Below are 17,006 nucleotides of genomic sequence, written 5' to 3'. Positions count from 1 at the left end.
ATTGGGGAAGACGGCAGGCAAGCTGCTGTTGGAAAAATGAGTTTAGTGGAAGACTTGCATTTGTGTCGACTTGGTTACATAGTTTTTTGCTTCTTTTAATTTTGGCATGCAGTTCAAATCATGTCAAGCAATTGTAAGCTCCTTCCTGTTCATAAAATTATGTAGCCATGGTTTCGAACTTTGTGAGCCATTTCTTCTAATAGTGTCACTCAAATGCATGCGATTGACTAAATGCTTCTAGAAATTGTTGCAGGGAATGTTGATGGAGCCAACATTCTGACAAGTGAGCTTTTCTTCGTCTAAGCAACGCTGTTGCCCCTGACGAAGACAAGTCAACTTGCCGAAACACTGTTTCCAGCGACGTTCCCTCTTGAAAATTTTCTGATGGCTTTAAGCCTCACCGTTCCTGTGATCTTTGGTCTCATTTGGTACTCAAGTTCTGTAAGAAAACTATATGTGCGCCGTCATAACAAACCTGATTTAGTGAAATACGACGTGTCCTACTCGTGATTCTTGATCATTTTTGCAATAGTTTGGATATTCTGGGCTCAACGTTTGCTTATTATGTCCGTATGTCAGTTGTAAATTAAAGCTGCTGTTATAGATCGACACTTTCCCATTACGTGTATGTTTGTTTTTTATACAACACGTGCAATAAAGAAGTTCATTTTTTGTGCTGATCGAGTTTTGTCTTACTAAGAAATCAGTCAGCTTAACTTTTGCCTCTTCAGAAAACACGAACAAATTTTTTTTTAAAATTACGAATGGCCCTCATCGCCCAAGCGGCCAGCGGACCTGAAAGGGCGCACGAGCATGGGCATGAGGAGAACTTCCGTGGAATCCTACTCCCCTTGGTTGTTGTACTTTCCCTCTAGTTGGTGGCCTCACCAGTGACGTCATAATAAAATCTTATGTTCGTGATTTATTTCTAGTAGGATCTCTGGCAGCCACCAGGGGTAAACGCGGCGCTGCCACTGCGTATCAGCATGCGCGGGCGAATGCATCGAAGGTGTAGGGAGTTTCCGCCCCCTGCTTGAGTGCAGCCGCACTGTCGGTGTTCCTATCGCCTTTATTAGACGCCGCGGGGCCACGATTATTCCACACAAGCAGCCCGTTAACCACAGGTTTGCTGCGCCGGCATTCGTCTATTGCTCGTGTTGTTTAGAGTGTATCGGCGAAAGCCGTACTTCCGGGTTACGTCTATCTAAACCATCCACGTACATTACAGGATGACCACTTTTAATGCCGGTGGTATATATTGGTCACGTGAAAAAAGAAATAAAAAAACGTTGAAGCATTATGAGCGCGAAACAGACGCTTCTTTCTTTTCGGCCTTTATCTGTTCTCAGGTGTAACAGGAAGGCCGTCGACTTCCGGTGGCCGGTGTGTGTTGTTTGGCAACCTGTTCACGGAAAGCCAACGCATGGGAGCAGTCGCCAGTTTCTTCGGCAGGATCGCCGCTCCAATAAGGCTCGTATTCGAGCGAATTTCGAAGGTGAGTCCCCGCTATTCGGCGTGGTTCTGTCCTATATAACAATTCTGTTGGAACACATTGAGCACGTGGCACAGCACGTACTTTCAAATTTATTTCTTTGCCTCTCGCTTTTCTTTTTTTAGCAAGGTTAATACTCTTCATTACTCAAATCAAGCCGGACTAAAATAAACGCCTCAACAGCGTCGACTTTAGTCGGTTGGCATATCTAGAAATTCACTACAAGTTGCACCACATAGCTTCTTAACTGACATATACAACTAATATAGTCTATAAGCTATTTATTTATAAGAATCTTGGGATGTCACAAGTATCTTTTAAATTTGTTTATTGCGAATAGCAAAGATGCGATTACTAGGGCATCTTTGTGGCTCAGTATGTGATTCTAAATGTACTACACACCCTTGCTTTTTTGTTATTTTAATATCATGTGAGCATTGACGCTGGAAAATGGTAGTGCCTACTATTTGCGGTAGTGTAGCGTACCTGCCCCAAGTACGAGCGAAAAGAACATACCTACACCATCGTAAACTTCGGACTCTAGATCACAAGGTTGCGATGGTCGAATCACGTCCGGTTCACCATAGGGCAAGTACGCTACTAAGTGGTGACCCTGACGTTCGAAAAAACTGCAGCAGTGACAGACGAGGCAAGCACTTCAAGCTGATTCCCAACCGACGCCTCGGAGTTAAAGCGTCCTCATTTCTGGCCCAAAAACCTTAGGGGTTGTGGTTTAGCCAGCCAAGTCGAAGCCTGCTTCCTGCTTCGCCGCATTACATCGCAGGAGACGAAATGCTTCCACGACGTTACAGCACTGCCACCTGACATCACTGTCGCTATAGACAATATGCTCGCCTCCCCTTCATCTGAAAAGGCTTACGATGAACTAAAGAGCACCGCCCTGAAATGTCTTGAGGCGTCCGAACAGAGCAGGCTGCAACAACTCCCGTCTCACGAAGAGCTCGGTTACCAGCGTCCCTCGCAACTACTTCACCGAATGCGCCAGCTTCTGGGCCAACAAGAGTCTTTCTTGTCCCAAGCATCAAGAAATGTAGGTGTGTTCTTTTCGTTCCTACTTGGGGCAAGTACGCTAATTAGGAACTCCAGATAACTCTCCGTGTGAATTGGCCGCACTGGTCCAAAAGCAAGCATGGCTGTGCCTAATGGGGTCAACGCGGCACATTCGCTCGGCGCTGTTGTGAAGTTTCTTGATTGTGGCGTCGGATTGCAATCCTTCGTCGAAAGCGAAAGGGTGGTAGCCGCGGACCACCCCATTCTAACCGAGATAAAGAATTTGACTGGCGAAACAGCGGAAATAGTTGCACTGGGCGCGCGAACATCGAGCCGCTTCGCTGAACCGCATCATATTTACTTCAAGTTGAACAACCTGTCTAGCGAGTCCGAGGTTGAAGAAGCCAACTGCCTAAGTGTAGCGGGCCTCTCCCAAAGGGCTAGAACTTTTGCGTTGCGTTCCTACACTGGATGCGGCAGTCAAGGCCGTATAACAGTTTTCGAGCTAACAACGCTGCGACTTATGCTGCCGATTTCACGTATCCCATCGAGTTTCGCTGTCGCGTAAGACGCTGAATACGCATGCCGTTCACTTGGTTACAGGACGAAGCTATGTCTGGGCCAGTGTGTCTGGAGATAAGGCAAATCGTAGTTTCGATTGTAATAGGAGTGCTTCTTTCTTTTCGTTCGCCGACCAATATGTTACTAGCTTTCTAATAAATAAGGTCATGCGCTTCCGAACTCTCGCTTGTTCGTGTTGGCAGTGGTTGATATTCAAAGCAGATATATGCACGCACACTACGCACGCTGCAAATGCACGGACGTGATATATATGCGCACGAACAAACATACACGCACGCGTAACCTTTTCGTGCGCGCGCGCACGTGTAAGTATAAAGACTTGCAAAATCGAAAATGTTCGGAAGGAAAGATTATAGCCGCTTAATTTGAGAATTGGTAGCACTACAACTTGCGCAGAAAAAACAAGCACATCCGAAAAATACAGTGACACAGTTAACGCATTAAATTTCCTAAAGCGCTTGCTTATTTAAACGAAACTATACTCCACGCCTAGGGAAGCCAGAATATTGATAAGAATGCACATACGCTAAGTAATAGTGCACTTATACTCACCAAGGAGAATTAAGTTGTCGTGAGCGAATTGCATTGAAACAACCTACGGTAGTGTCCATCACCTTCTTTCCAATGCGCAAGTTTCTGAATTGCGCCGTTCTCTATCGGGCGTCGTCTGCATCATTCGGAAAGTGATTGAAGCATACGTTAATTGCCATCTTTCCACCGCGATGCCACACAATGCGGCACGCTGCAATGGTTGTTGGGCATCGATTTATTCTTTTTTGGGCCCACGCGTATGGCATGGCGAAAATAAACTATGCGGCTGGTTCTGAACACGTGCAACATGGTTACAATGTACAAAGTTCCAGTACACTCTATCATGGTAAAATATCTCGTTTTAAAGTGACCTTGTTAGCTCCGTTTCCAGGCACGGCCGCTAGGTGGCAAGCGCTCACTTGGAGTTGCGAATATGATGTTCACATTCACACCGACTCACTGAAAACATGCGTCGCGTCGATAATCCTGACGGGGTGTAATTATGGTGTAGGTGTAACTATTCTTAAACAGCATAACATATGTCATTCGCACATGAGCGCGCTTTAACATTTAGAACAGATCTTGAAACTTGTCATTCATGTCGTAGGTTCAACACCCCTTGACATAATTAAAGCGATTACAAGGGTGAACCTTCCACTGACGCCTTTCCCAGCTGATGGCGAAGCCAGTGAGTGGTGGAAGGAAAAATTGCAAAATGGGATACATTCACCGTGGGTTCTTGGCACATCGCATAGTTTAGCTCAACGAAAGCGTTAATAACTTAAAATATCCAAACGCGCATGCTCGGTATGACCTGGGGAGGCTGAGGTGAGCAAAATCTTGACAACACGTTAACAATCAGCAATGCTCAAGTCTTCACATATATAAAACAGGTGGACTGTAGGACCGATGGAATCTGAATTACGCTCTGAACGTTGAAAATTAAAAAGTTGCTCTTACTGGCCCATCTGCAACGTGTTCCTAAGTTAAATAAATGCGTAGAAGATAATAATCACTGCTGTAGTTATGTGAATCTGAAATACACAATCCCTTATTTTCGCACCATCATTGTTGTGGTCATTGCGCAGCTTATGGAAACACTGAGCAACAGAATAAGGCACAGACAGAATTTTAGTTTACGAGTTCCAATCAGCACGTGTGCTTCTCTTTGTGACGTAAGCACATAAAAGGAAGTATTAGACGCATGCTGCTTCCGTAATAATATCTTATCTGAATTTCAAATACACCATCCCCCATTCTTTCCGCTATGCAGAGGTTGGTGCTTCGAGTGTCGCGGTGACTCAGTAGCGACGAGCGCACACGTGTCATAACGTGGTAATGTTTTTGCGGCGCATGGAGAAACAATGTTCCGTGAGACAAACAAAACTGTGAAGGGTGATGTGGGGCCTGTGACGCGAGGCGACAACCTGCACTGCAGGCTGAGCACATGCTCGGAGTGAACTGTCCCTCTAACTTTTTATGTGATAATGTATTCTAAGAAAGTGTGAAATGCTCGGCCTATAACCTCAAAAAAAAAAAACTCGTTTCTTTCCTATTTTAAGGCACGCTATGTCGTACACCATGTCCCGTGACAGCGGCCCCTTCAAATTTTCGTTTGCTTCACTGTATTACTTATTTGCACTGTGGCAGAGCTGATTTATGTTCCCCTTTTTCATGAAATGGTTGTAAAGCATTTGTTGCAGTTTCCTACGACACATGCACCTGATCATACTTTTTAGATGCGAAGTATCTTTTGCTCGGGCCAATGTCTCGCGGCGTCAGTGGTGTCCGCACTCACACTACGCCTGCGCGACTCTCCTCCATCCCTCTCTCCTACAACTGAGCGTTACTCTCTCCACTTATCTCCTACCGCCTGCTTGCGCTCGCTCCTCATCTCTATCCTCTAGGCCACCCTCTCAACAGCTTCAACTCACCCATTGCACATGCGCGTCCCCTCCCCTCGCTTTCCTCTCGTACACTCTCCCTCTCTCGTTCTCTGCTCTTGCCTCGCAACGCCGACGCAGGGAGCGTCTGCTAACCTACGCTTGCTCCCCCTCCCTTTTAGGCATTCCTCCCGGCAGCGTTTATACCGCCATTGCGCATGCGCGTCCCCTCCCCTCTGTCGCCTTGCAATGCCGACGCAGGCAGCGTTAACTAGCGAGTTTCTTGATGAAAAAAAAAAACTGTTCGCACTGCACAACCTTTTGCTGGCCACCTCGTATATATGGGCATTGGATCTTGACCTCCATTGTAGTGCCGGTGGAGATTTCTCCTGTGCGTTGTTGAACAATAGAAATTCTCAGCGTGCACCCTAACTAAAAGCGGATTGCAGGTTCCTGTGTCCAATCAGTCTCCTGTCTCTCACTGTCCATTATTAACGATTGGCATGTTCCAGTAGAAAAAACCGCTCAATCGCTGCGTGCTTTGCACCTCCCCAGGTTTTTCTCTTGTGCAATGCCAAGATGAGCGACAGTGTCAGCGTCACCACAGTGTAAGCGTTAGCGTCCGCTGCTTCGCATCTACACATGGTTCCCTTTAGCGGGAGATGGCACAATTTTTTAGTCTTGTCTACTTGACGAGCAAACATAGCTTCAGACAGGTTCGATGCGGCTGGAGACTGCACAACCTACTGACAAGCTGTTAACATCGAATTTGCGTTGCACTTTAGTTTGACCATTCTTTGTGAAGGAAAAAGTACCTATTTCACGCTGCATGTTGAGTTAACTTATGACTCCTCTTCCCTTTTCTACCTTCAAGGGGTCCTTCATCACTTCCGCTGGTCGACAAGGGGTCGCTGAAACATCCATGGCTGAGAAGCACTGCTCTAGAGTAACGTTTTGGCAGTGAGCAGCAGCGCTGTCCTAGTAAAGTCTGCCCTTGTCTGTGACGATGAGTTGTACGCTCTTCTTTGTCAATAATATCAGGCTGAATCCACAAACACTAGTATGGCGATAAAGAGCACGAAACTAAAGAGGAAGGCCCTCTGTTCAGCTAATAAAAGAACAAGCTGGTAACACTATAGGGTGAAGAGTAAATGGATTGAAAGCAGTAAAGGTGGTCAGACAATATGAACGAAATAGGTGTAAATAACTAACTGGTAAAAGAGGTGCGTAAAACAAAAAGACAGGCACTAGAAAGTAATAAAGTTGATAAGATGTGCAACCTAGTGGAATTGAAGAAAGTATTATACGAATTCAGAAAACGAAACCAGTGGTTGTTACCTTTTCAAGAACTAATTACGGCTTAAGGGGCTCCTCACAAGATCCCATAAAAAATTATAGTAAGATGGTGGCAGTTGTGTGTCCGATGAACGCTATGTCGTAAGAAATTTTTCAATTGGTTCATTACGAACTTAGAAAACCGGTATTGTGAAGCGGCGCGAAACCACGATGTGAGGAGGCGAGCTCGAACTTTTGCCGCTCGCCCCGCGTAGCCTTCGCAAGCTAAATTTCTTCCCTACCCTCTACGACAACTGAGTGAGAGGAACATGTCATGCGCACGCCTGGGCACGTGCGCATTATGAGCCCGAGCAAGCCCAAGTGCCCGAGCAGCGGGCGGCGTTGTTTTGCTGACCAGCGCTATTGTGTGGTCTACTGCCTCGCTGATCACCAGGCTTGCAACATACCGAGCATGAAAACTACGACATTTCACTGGCACGAGAGCGGTTGTATCACAAGCCAGAGCAACATTAACGTTTATTATAACGCGGTAGAATAAATGAGCATAATGAGTGCTCGAACACGCCAGAACCTTACTTTAATTTTCAGGGCTGGCATCTGCTCGATGAGTAAACCGAGGGGCACCGCGGGGACGCGAATTCATGCGAAATGGAGGATGCGTCTCATTATTTCTGCCAAGTTTTATTCGTCTTTTCAAGCAACAAATTGCACAAAGTACAGATGTGTCAAGTAATTTGCGTCGTGTCACATACTGCTGTTGGCGATGTCCGAGCACAGTGATCTACGTAGAGAACCGACATCACAGCACTACCATCTACATAGGACAATTCCGTCGTCTACGTCATCCCCTTATTCTCTGGGCGCGAGCATGCGAGAATGACAAAGGACAAGCACCGTTCAGCTTTTCAGTCTGACCCATTTACGCGGCGAGTAGAATAAAAAAAATACGCCATCTCCCACTGAAGGAAACCATGTGTAGATGCGAAGCAGCGGGTGCTAACGGTTACAGTGCCTGCGCCGTTGACGCTGTCACTCATTGCGGCGTTGCACCAGAGAGAAACTTGGGAAGACGCAAAGCGCGTGATAGATCGGTGTTTCCTACCGGAACATTGATTGATATGGGGGACTTAACGTCTCGAAACCACCATATGATTATGAGAGATGCTGTAGTGGAGAGCTCCGGTGATTTAGACCTCCTGTGGTTGTTTAATCTGCACCTAAATCTAAGTCCACTAGCCTACAGCATTTTTGTCTCAATCGAAAATGCAACCGCCTTAGCCCGGATTCGATCCCGCGACCTGCAGATCAGCAGCCGAGTACCTTAGCAACATAGACCACCACGGCTGGTCCGTACTGGAACATGCCAATCGCTGCTAATGGGCAGTCCAAGACAGAAAACTCCGTCTGGACACAGAGACCCACAGTCCACTTTTACTTGACGTGCACGTGGCGAATTTTTATTGTTCAACAACACAAAGAAGAAATCTCCCACGGACACTACCTTGGAGGTCAATACCCAGTTGTCCTCCTTAACCACACTATTCTTTCCCGCCTCTTGCTATACTATGCGTGACTATATACGATGTACCCTCCTTGCTCATCCTCAGGTCACTTCGCACGCTCAGTTCTCTTTCCCTCCCCTTGATACGATATTTTGCTATAGATGCATTCATGCACTCGCTTGGTGGATTCCTTGCTGAACGGTTGTGTCGTCTGCGATCTTCGACGCCTGCGTTGCTCTCGCCGATCGGCCCACCGTCCGCGATCTCCTGACGCCGTGTGGCTCTCGCCGTGCGTGCCCCATCTTCGGAATCCTTTGACCATGTCCCTCATCTTTCCTATCTCTTCTTTCTGCCACTCCTGTGCTGCGAGTGATCGCTCTTCTTAATTTTATCTTTCTACTATTCTTCTTATCCCCTTTTCCCATTTCCTACAAGGCCCTGCGCCGGGTCGCCAATTAGGCAGACAGAAATTGGGTGGCTTTTTACAGCGAAAGCTGTTATGAGATCACAAGTCGGGTCACGCATGGCGCCGTAGTTGTCCACCGCCACCGCTGGTGTTCGTAACCACTATAGCGCGAAGTAAGAAAAAAACTTAGCAAAATACACCAAAGACACAGTGGGGCTCAAACCCGGGTCCGCGGCGGGCCAGCCCAGTATTCTACCAGTGAACCACGCTGGTGCTTGGGACTCGTTCACAAACTTGCCTTAGGCAGGCTTGATGTCGTGAAAGGAATCGCGTTAATATGAGTAATGAAGCGTTTTAGAACATCAAAGGAACAACCAGGAGTCACACAATGCGAATAGCGCAACAATTGCGTCGTCCAATATTTCAACCCATAACAAAAGCTTGTTCTTGATCACCTATTAAATTTGACGCATATACCCACTTCAGCCGTAATTCCTCATCGTCTTGAGCCGATACATGAACTATTGACACAAAATAATTTGCGAGTGTTTAGCGGATACCACGCTTCTCAGAAGATTGACGAAGGATAGCACAGGGAATGCCGGTCTACTACCCAGAAATAATGATTATTAATGCCTTATGGGTACTCGGTAAGTGTGCATGCAGCAGTTACCCAATGATTGTTTAGAAAAGGCTGTGAAAGGCTGCTCTTCTAGTTTTCACTGTGACTGTGCTGCGCCTTTCGCGCAAGCCTGGCGATTTTTTTTCATCAAGAAGCGGGGATTCATTCGCAATCCAGCATTATTTTCTCCTTTCCTCTTTCCCCTCCTCACCCTCACTCTCACTTCTAACTCTTCATGTACTGAGCCAAGTAGGACTGACAGCCGGGCGAGTCGATACGGACGCACTATTTAAGAAAACGGCCCAACAGTAACACGAAGACTTTAACCACGGCCGTCTAGATTGGTGCGCGCGACGGTGTTCCTCCGGCCGTCTCATTGCAAAGGTGGCGTGACCACTCCGCCTATTACCCATCGTTTCCTTTGCTGTCTATGCGCGATGGTTTGTCGAGCTTGAAGATGTCGCTTTATAGAAACCACAGACCGCGGGTTAGCTGTGCATCTCATCTTTCTTCGCCCCCCAACCACCTCAAATAAAACAAATAAAAGAATCGATGGTGACTGGCGCTTTATTTTTTCCCTTTCTTCGTGCCCCAGCTCCAGTCATGATGATAGTGACCGAAGCGAAGATATCCGTGAGCCAGTTTTCAGAAGAAATGTTGGTGACTTCCTCATCAGCACATGAGTAGAAAGCACAAAGGAGAGCGAACTGAACCAATTGATTTTTTTTTTATTGACCGCTTTCAGAAGGGCAAGACGATCTGAAGGGTATAGCTCAGCTGCACCGTGAAGGTTGGCGGAGATACCTTGGGGTACTGATGCGTTCAATGTGCAAGCTTACTTGTTGTACTGGCAGACAACTTTTTTCAGTTATGAAGAAAAAGCTACGAGAGCGGAGCTTCCTGCAAATGTGCACCTATCCGAAGTAGTCTAGTTTGGCCTCTCGCAACTCTGTGGGAAGTTATGTCTGAGCGGAAGCAGTGTTAATTTTCTTACAGCCATAGGCGTTGATTAGCGTTTGAAGTACATTTAGGAGGTGTTTTTTTTTCACACGTAGAAGAATAGTGACACCGTATCAAATGAAACAAATACAAATAAATGTAGTGCATGCTACTTGCCGTCTAAAGGGGCTTTGTGTAAAATTTAAAACACTGATTTTAGATGTGGAGCAACTTAACGCGGGCGCACTCACCCACCCACCCACACACACACACACACACAAGTGCGCGCACACACACGCATACGCACGCATGCACTCATGCACGGAAGAGCACGCACATCCGCACGCACTCACACACACAAAAGAACACGCACACACACACGAGCGTGCTCACATACACACATATTTGCACATACTCACACACGGAAGAGCACACACACACACACACGCACACGCACACACACACACACACACGCACACGCACACACACACACCATCGCCCGGCCAATCATCACCACGAAGCGTTCCCCTCTCTGCGGATACCTACACTTTACCGTAATGAAGGATGAAATGCAAATACCATCTTCAGTGCATCTACCTCAAATTTTCGCTCATGGCCAACGCAGCTTTTCCGCTCACACACAGACGCCGGCAGCATAATTTCTGCGAAACAAGCTCCTTAATGGTGTCGCGCTTTAAAACGACAAGTTTCAGCTAAGGGAAAGGAAGTACTTTGGTCATGGAGTGACAGATCCCTGGCGCCCTATAATTCGCTGGAGACTACAGCGTCGCCCATCATTCTCACGTTCATATTCGCCTACATGCGGCCTGCGCTTGGATAATAACGTCGCCTTCACATCTCTGTCGTATTGTGGAAACTTAGAAATGTTAAGTGTCGTGCCCACAACAAAATTTCGCCAATCATCGTGCAGGTGAAAGCTACTGTAGCATTACCTGTACTATGCTTTCGTCTACCAGCAATGCAATGTGAAGACAGAGCTGAACTGCATAACGTAGCTATGCAAGGTCGGCAACGACAAAATGCATTCTTTTGAAGAGAACAAGGCCCCCTGAATTGATACGCACCTATTCAGGTGGCAATGGGAGAAAAGATCACTAAAACAAAAAAAATGAAAAGCGTGGCAGATCACGTAGTCAGCCTAATGCATGTATCGTGGAGGCGTAATTTGCGAACAGCTGCGCCACATGAAATTACCTTACGCTGCTTGGCTCTGTCTCAATCATATCATTCTACAGAGAACAACGCTCACTGTATCAAGCCCAATTAAGAATACATATTGTTGTATCTTGATTCCAGTGACCACGTTCAAGCAAGAGATGCCTGGACAAAGTGCATTTCTCCAAGCATGTCTGCGGCACGGCCAAGGTTACTAAAGCGCGGCGTCGTCGGCGTCGTTAGAGTTCCTCGATGCGCGAAAGCGGCAAAAGGGGGCGCGCGCATCGAGGAACCCTAAGGTATGTGGGAGAAGAGCGCCGCGTCGCAGCCCGCGTCGGAACTTCTCAAATTACATTTTTTTTTTTCAATGGGGCGCGCACCGAATATAACGGCCGGAGAAACACTTCCGCCCGCGCCGATCCAGGCGGCAGTTCTTTAACACACGAACACGGCGCTTGTGTTCGTGCGGTTACAAAAGAGTTTTGTTGTCTCTATCGTGACATTTATATATTTATTTGTTTATTCTTTTGCTTATTTATTTTTGTATGCACATAAAACACGAAGATTTAGAGGAAATAGGGTGGGGACAGCTGACCAATGCCACCTAGAAGGGCACAATGCCTGGCTGCTTCATTGGGAAGGGAAGAGAAAAGGAAGAGAAACTGAAGATAGGAGGAAAGAAAATGAAAGAGGACAGGAAAACAAAAACAAAACAAATAAGATAGATGTAACGCAATTAAGGGGTCACACACAAAAAATTTTATAAACACTAGGCCAAGTCGGGTTTCTTTAAGTTAGCAGGGTTCGATAGGCTTAGTCACACGTAGTAGCACATCATCTCGGGAACAGGCAATCGTCAAGGGTCATGCACCTAAGTACAATAAATTCATATTTCTACGTGAACAGTGCTCGCTGCGCAAAGAATGTGGGGCACTAAGATTGTAGAGTCTCACATGAACCACGCGGCGAACATAACGGACTACCCACACGTCCTTGACGATATTATCTTTCGTGCACTGATACAGAACCAGCTGTTAGCTCATATAACAGGGCTCTGTCACGACGAGGCAATCAATCCAAGACCACGAATACGAGAAGGGAGCAATCAACTTGCGACACGCTGATCAGGGTGCTGCTTTAGGTGATTTCAGTTGATCAACAGACGAACAATGCTACACATGAACATGCTTCACCTTTTCCCCTCGTTTCCCCATTCTCTCACGCTATCACTTTCCTTTCCCACCCTTTTTTTGTGGTATACTATACGTAGCTAAGCTTCACTAACCTTAAAAGTAGCAGGCTAGATCGACTTAGCTCAGGCTGATATCTCTGCCTTATAATAAATCATATACATATATATGTTTATCCTCCCCTCGTTTTTTTTTCTCCTCAACCTGGCATCACTCCTCCCCGCCACCACTGCACTTTTCCATGTCGTCGCTTTACTATACTATGTTTTACTATGCATTTACTCGCCTCCACCATGTAATTGCTGTATTTGGCTTTTTTATCCACTCTTAGCTTCTCTATCCCCCACTTCACCAGCTTTGTGTGGTCGACGAAAGGTGCAACACTCTAAGCAAAATAAGTAAATAAATAAGAGCGCACGTGATTCCTTTCGGGTATTTCTAAGTTTTTATGTACATTCCTAATGACACTAAAGAGCAAATTAATTATTCGCGTATTAGTAAAGTACAATTTCGCAGCCCCAAAAACACCACTTTTAGTGCGGGGCGACGCTTAAGCGAGAACACGCGCGAAAAGAAAATACGATCGGAGACGCCACCTAGAGATTCCCGCACCAAACAGTGTGACGTAATCAATTTTCGAAGGCGTCCACCGAGTCCTACGTAGCTTCTAATCGATAAAAATTAAGTACATTGTCATATGTAGGTACCATAAACTTAGCGTACGTAGTTTGAGGAAATTTTATTAAGTCAATGCTGCGTATGTAGGAACAATACCTTTTGAAAATTTTGGCGCGCAAAGTTTTTGGCGCGAAATTTAAAAATGAAACTCCTACCTGGGTTTTCTTCGCTAATAATGAACTTATGATAGTGAAACACGTGGCACTAGAGTTCTCAGAGTGCAATTAATAATCTAAATTAAATCAGCGTTTTTCTTTCGTGTCCCTTTAAAGGAACACGCTAACTCTTGTGGGCCACACGGCTCTCAGGAGAGAGTGTAATAACCGCCAAAGAGTCATATACATGGCAAACCAGAAGTCGAAAAAAAAAAGTAGTCAAGACCTTTTCTTTTTTCTTAGAGTGCACTCCAAGCTTAAACAACTCCGCTGTTAAAAGCCACGTGACGTTCTCCGAGTGAGCGACGTGCGGAGAAGCAAGGAGCGGTGCGTGCAGGCAGAAAAACACATAACCTAGCCATCAATGACGTCTCGTTGGGAAGTTACCTTGTGGCGTCATTATAACTTCTCAGATCACCGAAATTTGCGATGCCATGCCGTGACGCTGTATAATGACTTCATCACATGGTATTGTCTCTTAGTCAAAGGTGAGTCGATACAAAAGGTATAACACAACACCACGTGAGGTGCAGGAAGTGTCAGGGGGATGACTACTATGCTAGTGATGTCCTTCAAAAAGTCTGGTACCAGATTGTATAACCTAATGCATCATAAAGTGTTCAGTAGGGTTTTGACCTAAAATGTTCGAAAGTGCAACATTCTGCCGAACTTTCATGCTTTCTTGTACATTTTTTTTAACTTTAGCAGTGTAACATAATATCTCAATTAAGTTAAATCTGGTCGCATAAACTTGTGACATTACAGAAGTTGTGACTTATAGAGCTTTTGAAATGTTAAGGAATTAGTTTCGGTTGCGTATACGTACATCCCAGGTGGTGCGCGTGCCTATATAAGGTGTTTTACAAATTCAACAACTTCATCTACCCACCAGCCAAAGGTACAGTTTGATCGTACCAAAGTAGAGAGGCCGACGCCTTTTTGTTGAAGCCAAAATGGCACACGCAATATTCGTTCTCTACTTCTGCGCACATGCCACCGACGGCCGACACTATAGTTCTTAATTAAAAAAAAGCCCGCACTCACTACACGACGACGCCCTGCGTGGTTGTATACGGTGTAAGATAGAAGAGTACTGTATGTGTTGCACCGCGGCTGTATTTCGTGGCTTCTCGTGGCACACATACGCCAGCGACATCGCGCGCTTGCGTCACGTTCGCGGCGAGCAGAGGCGCGACCACGAACACCTTTTTCGTATTTTTGTCGGGTACTTATAGTGCACCTTCTGCCTGGTGCGCTCGGTTTGGGCCGTGCTGCTGCTTTGGACCGTTCCCACAGATCTCGGCACTTTTGTGAGAGCAAAAAAAAAAAAGAAGAAAGAAAAGTGGATTCTTCATTCTGTGGCATCATTTGTGATCCGCGTCGGTGACGCAACGCTTGCGTCTATAAATAGAAAGCGCTCTCGCTAGGTGAAGAAGAGGTCGGTAAAGAAATCACCTCGAAAGCTCCGAGATGCAATTAAAGCGTGAGTTCACACTCGGTTCGCATTAGTGTAGCCGTAGTCTCGGCGAAAGTAATGAATAATAAAAACAAAAAAATAAGGGGGAGAAAACGATACAGGCACGAAGTACACACGAATGGTTGCGTGGGCGTAAGAGATAATTAAAAGGCCATGTAGGGGGCTCCCTACAGTTCTACTCGGGAGGTGCGAGAACGGCACGCACCTTGTTTAGCGGCCCTGGCCTCGTCGTTAATCAGCTGCGCCGCCCAGAGTGAAGGCCCTCCGAGCGCTGACCCTCGGGTTGCGAGGACCCACCCTCACTCCGCTCTTCGTTTCCCCTTTCTCTCGGTGCGCTTGGTGGAATGTGCACAAAGGCAAGCAAGCTGGGTTTCGGTATTGTTTTTGCTAGCATGGCGGAGTTAATCGAAAACAAAGGCAAATGAAGTTTATCAGCGTCTAGCGCAAGTCATGCGCGTGATGAACCGCCTGGGATGCTAAAGAAAGCTGGTGGGACTGACTGGTTCTGCGAGGCGGGCTTGAAATCCAGCACCGAAGCCGAGGTGTTTTTTCGAGGGCGGCTGGGTGCGTTGCTTGCATACTTTCTCACGCCTTCACGGCCAGACTCGTGGCCCAAATGTCTTTAGTATTTGCGGTTGGATTCCTAGCGTGCTTTGATTCTCCCCTGAACTCGGCAAGCTTTCCAAGCAGCACTGCACATGTGTTTTTTATATTGCTTAATCACTTGATCACTAAATAGAGCGAAAGCGGATGCAAAGGAACGAGAGCCCACGTTCTGTCTGAGCTCAACCGTGGGCACGTACGTGCCAAACCATCATCCGATTATGAGGCATATGGTGCAATGATTCCGGGACTTCAAACTATTGTTGCAGTGTCCCCAAGCACACTGACAGAATAATGTCCGCTACTAGAACTTAGGCACCAATTTTTTTTATTTGACATCACACTGATTCTTAGTATTCCTGATCATGATTCCGAGAACGCTACTTTATAGTAATTACTGAACAAGCCACCGTTATACTCAATGGACCAATATAGAATGCGATTGGTATGCGAGATTAGTTCCAATTCTTTTTTTAATTATAAAGTCAACTGTTAACTACGTTTTTAAATAATCATTTAGTATTTCTTCTAAAGAGATGGATTAATGCATTCATGCGCACGATAAAAAATGTAATCGTGTGGGAAGGGCTGTGTGCAACCGCCCAACCTTGCTTCAGTGTAGCATATCTCGTGCGGGGCATGTCAATACAACGGCCCAAAAGTGAGCCCGAGACGATTTTTCTACCTGGAAACACTATCTTCGCATCATACTTAAATTTCACAACTCCCGAACAAATGTTCTCCTAAGGAAGTAACTGATTTAGTTACCACAAGCGTCCAATCTGATGTATAGAGACGCCTTCATCGGGTTTGCCGCTATAAAGAAATAAAAGTGCATGAAACGTGGACGCGCACAACATGCCTAAAAAAAGGTGATCTATAGGTATACACAAAAATCATGTACGGGACTACAAGTAAAATGTTGGTGACATCGTCGTCCCTTCTCTAAGAAACTTGGATTGCGCGATACTATCTTGAGCCACGGGTACATATTGCGTATGATGCCTAAATTTACTCCAGGGTATATACGTGGCAAATCCTTGATCTGATGATTAGGCATGTCTCGTAGTGACCCCAAGAGTCCTGGCTATTTGTGTGCACTTACAGTTTTTTAACGCACTCACAAATCAAAGTAACGAAGCGTTTATTATTATTTTTTTATTGCATCTTTGTCGAAGTGCTGCCGCTACAACTGAATCCGCAACCTTGAGCTCAGAAGAGCAACGGCATGTAAGCTGACAATGCAATGGCCGATATGATACGTGCACCTTCTCGAAGGAAGTACAAATGTTATAATATATGTGTGCCGGCACTGCTATTGGGCGGTGGCTGCTTTGTGTGTCTGAGAACAGCGACATCTTGCACAGTTACTGCACGTTAATAGGTGCAGTATTTACTGCTAATAAAAAATAATGTCATGCATTGGTTTATTGCATGAAATTAAGGAGATGGCTTGTGGATGC

General features: G+C 46.0%; 1 protein-coding gene across 4 annotated transcripts in view; it reads left to right on the top strand.

Moving 5' to 3' along the window:
- The first annotated feature begins 1,373 nt into the window (after nt 1–1,373).
- Nucleotides 1,374–17,006, top strand: part of LOC119176380 (puratrophin-1) — a 540,416-nt gene continuing 524,783 nt past the window's right edge. For 2 of the 4 annotated variants that reach the window (XM_075877540.1, XM_075877537.1), the window contains exon 1: nt 1,375–1,495. In XM_075877540.1, coding sequence (XP_075733655.1) covers nt 1,424–1,495 — 72 coding nt within the window. In that variant the 5' untranslated portion in view covers nt 1,375–1,423. Of the gene's footprint in view, nt 1,496–17,006 lie in introns of all 4 variants that reach the window. The other 2 variants (XM_075877541.1, XM_075877538.1) reach the window with 2 other exon arrangements.

Source organism: Rhipicephalus microplus, chromosome X, assembly GCF_043290135.1.
Source record: "Rhipicephalus microplus isolate Deutch F79 chromosome X, USDA_Rmic, whole genome shotgun sequence".
NCBI lineage: Eukaryota > Metazoa > Arthropoda > Arachnida > Ixodida > Ixodidae > Rhipicephalus > Rhipicephalus microplus.
This window is presented reverse-complemented; position numbering and strand designations above follow the sequence as displayed.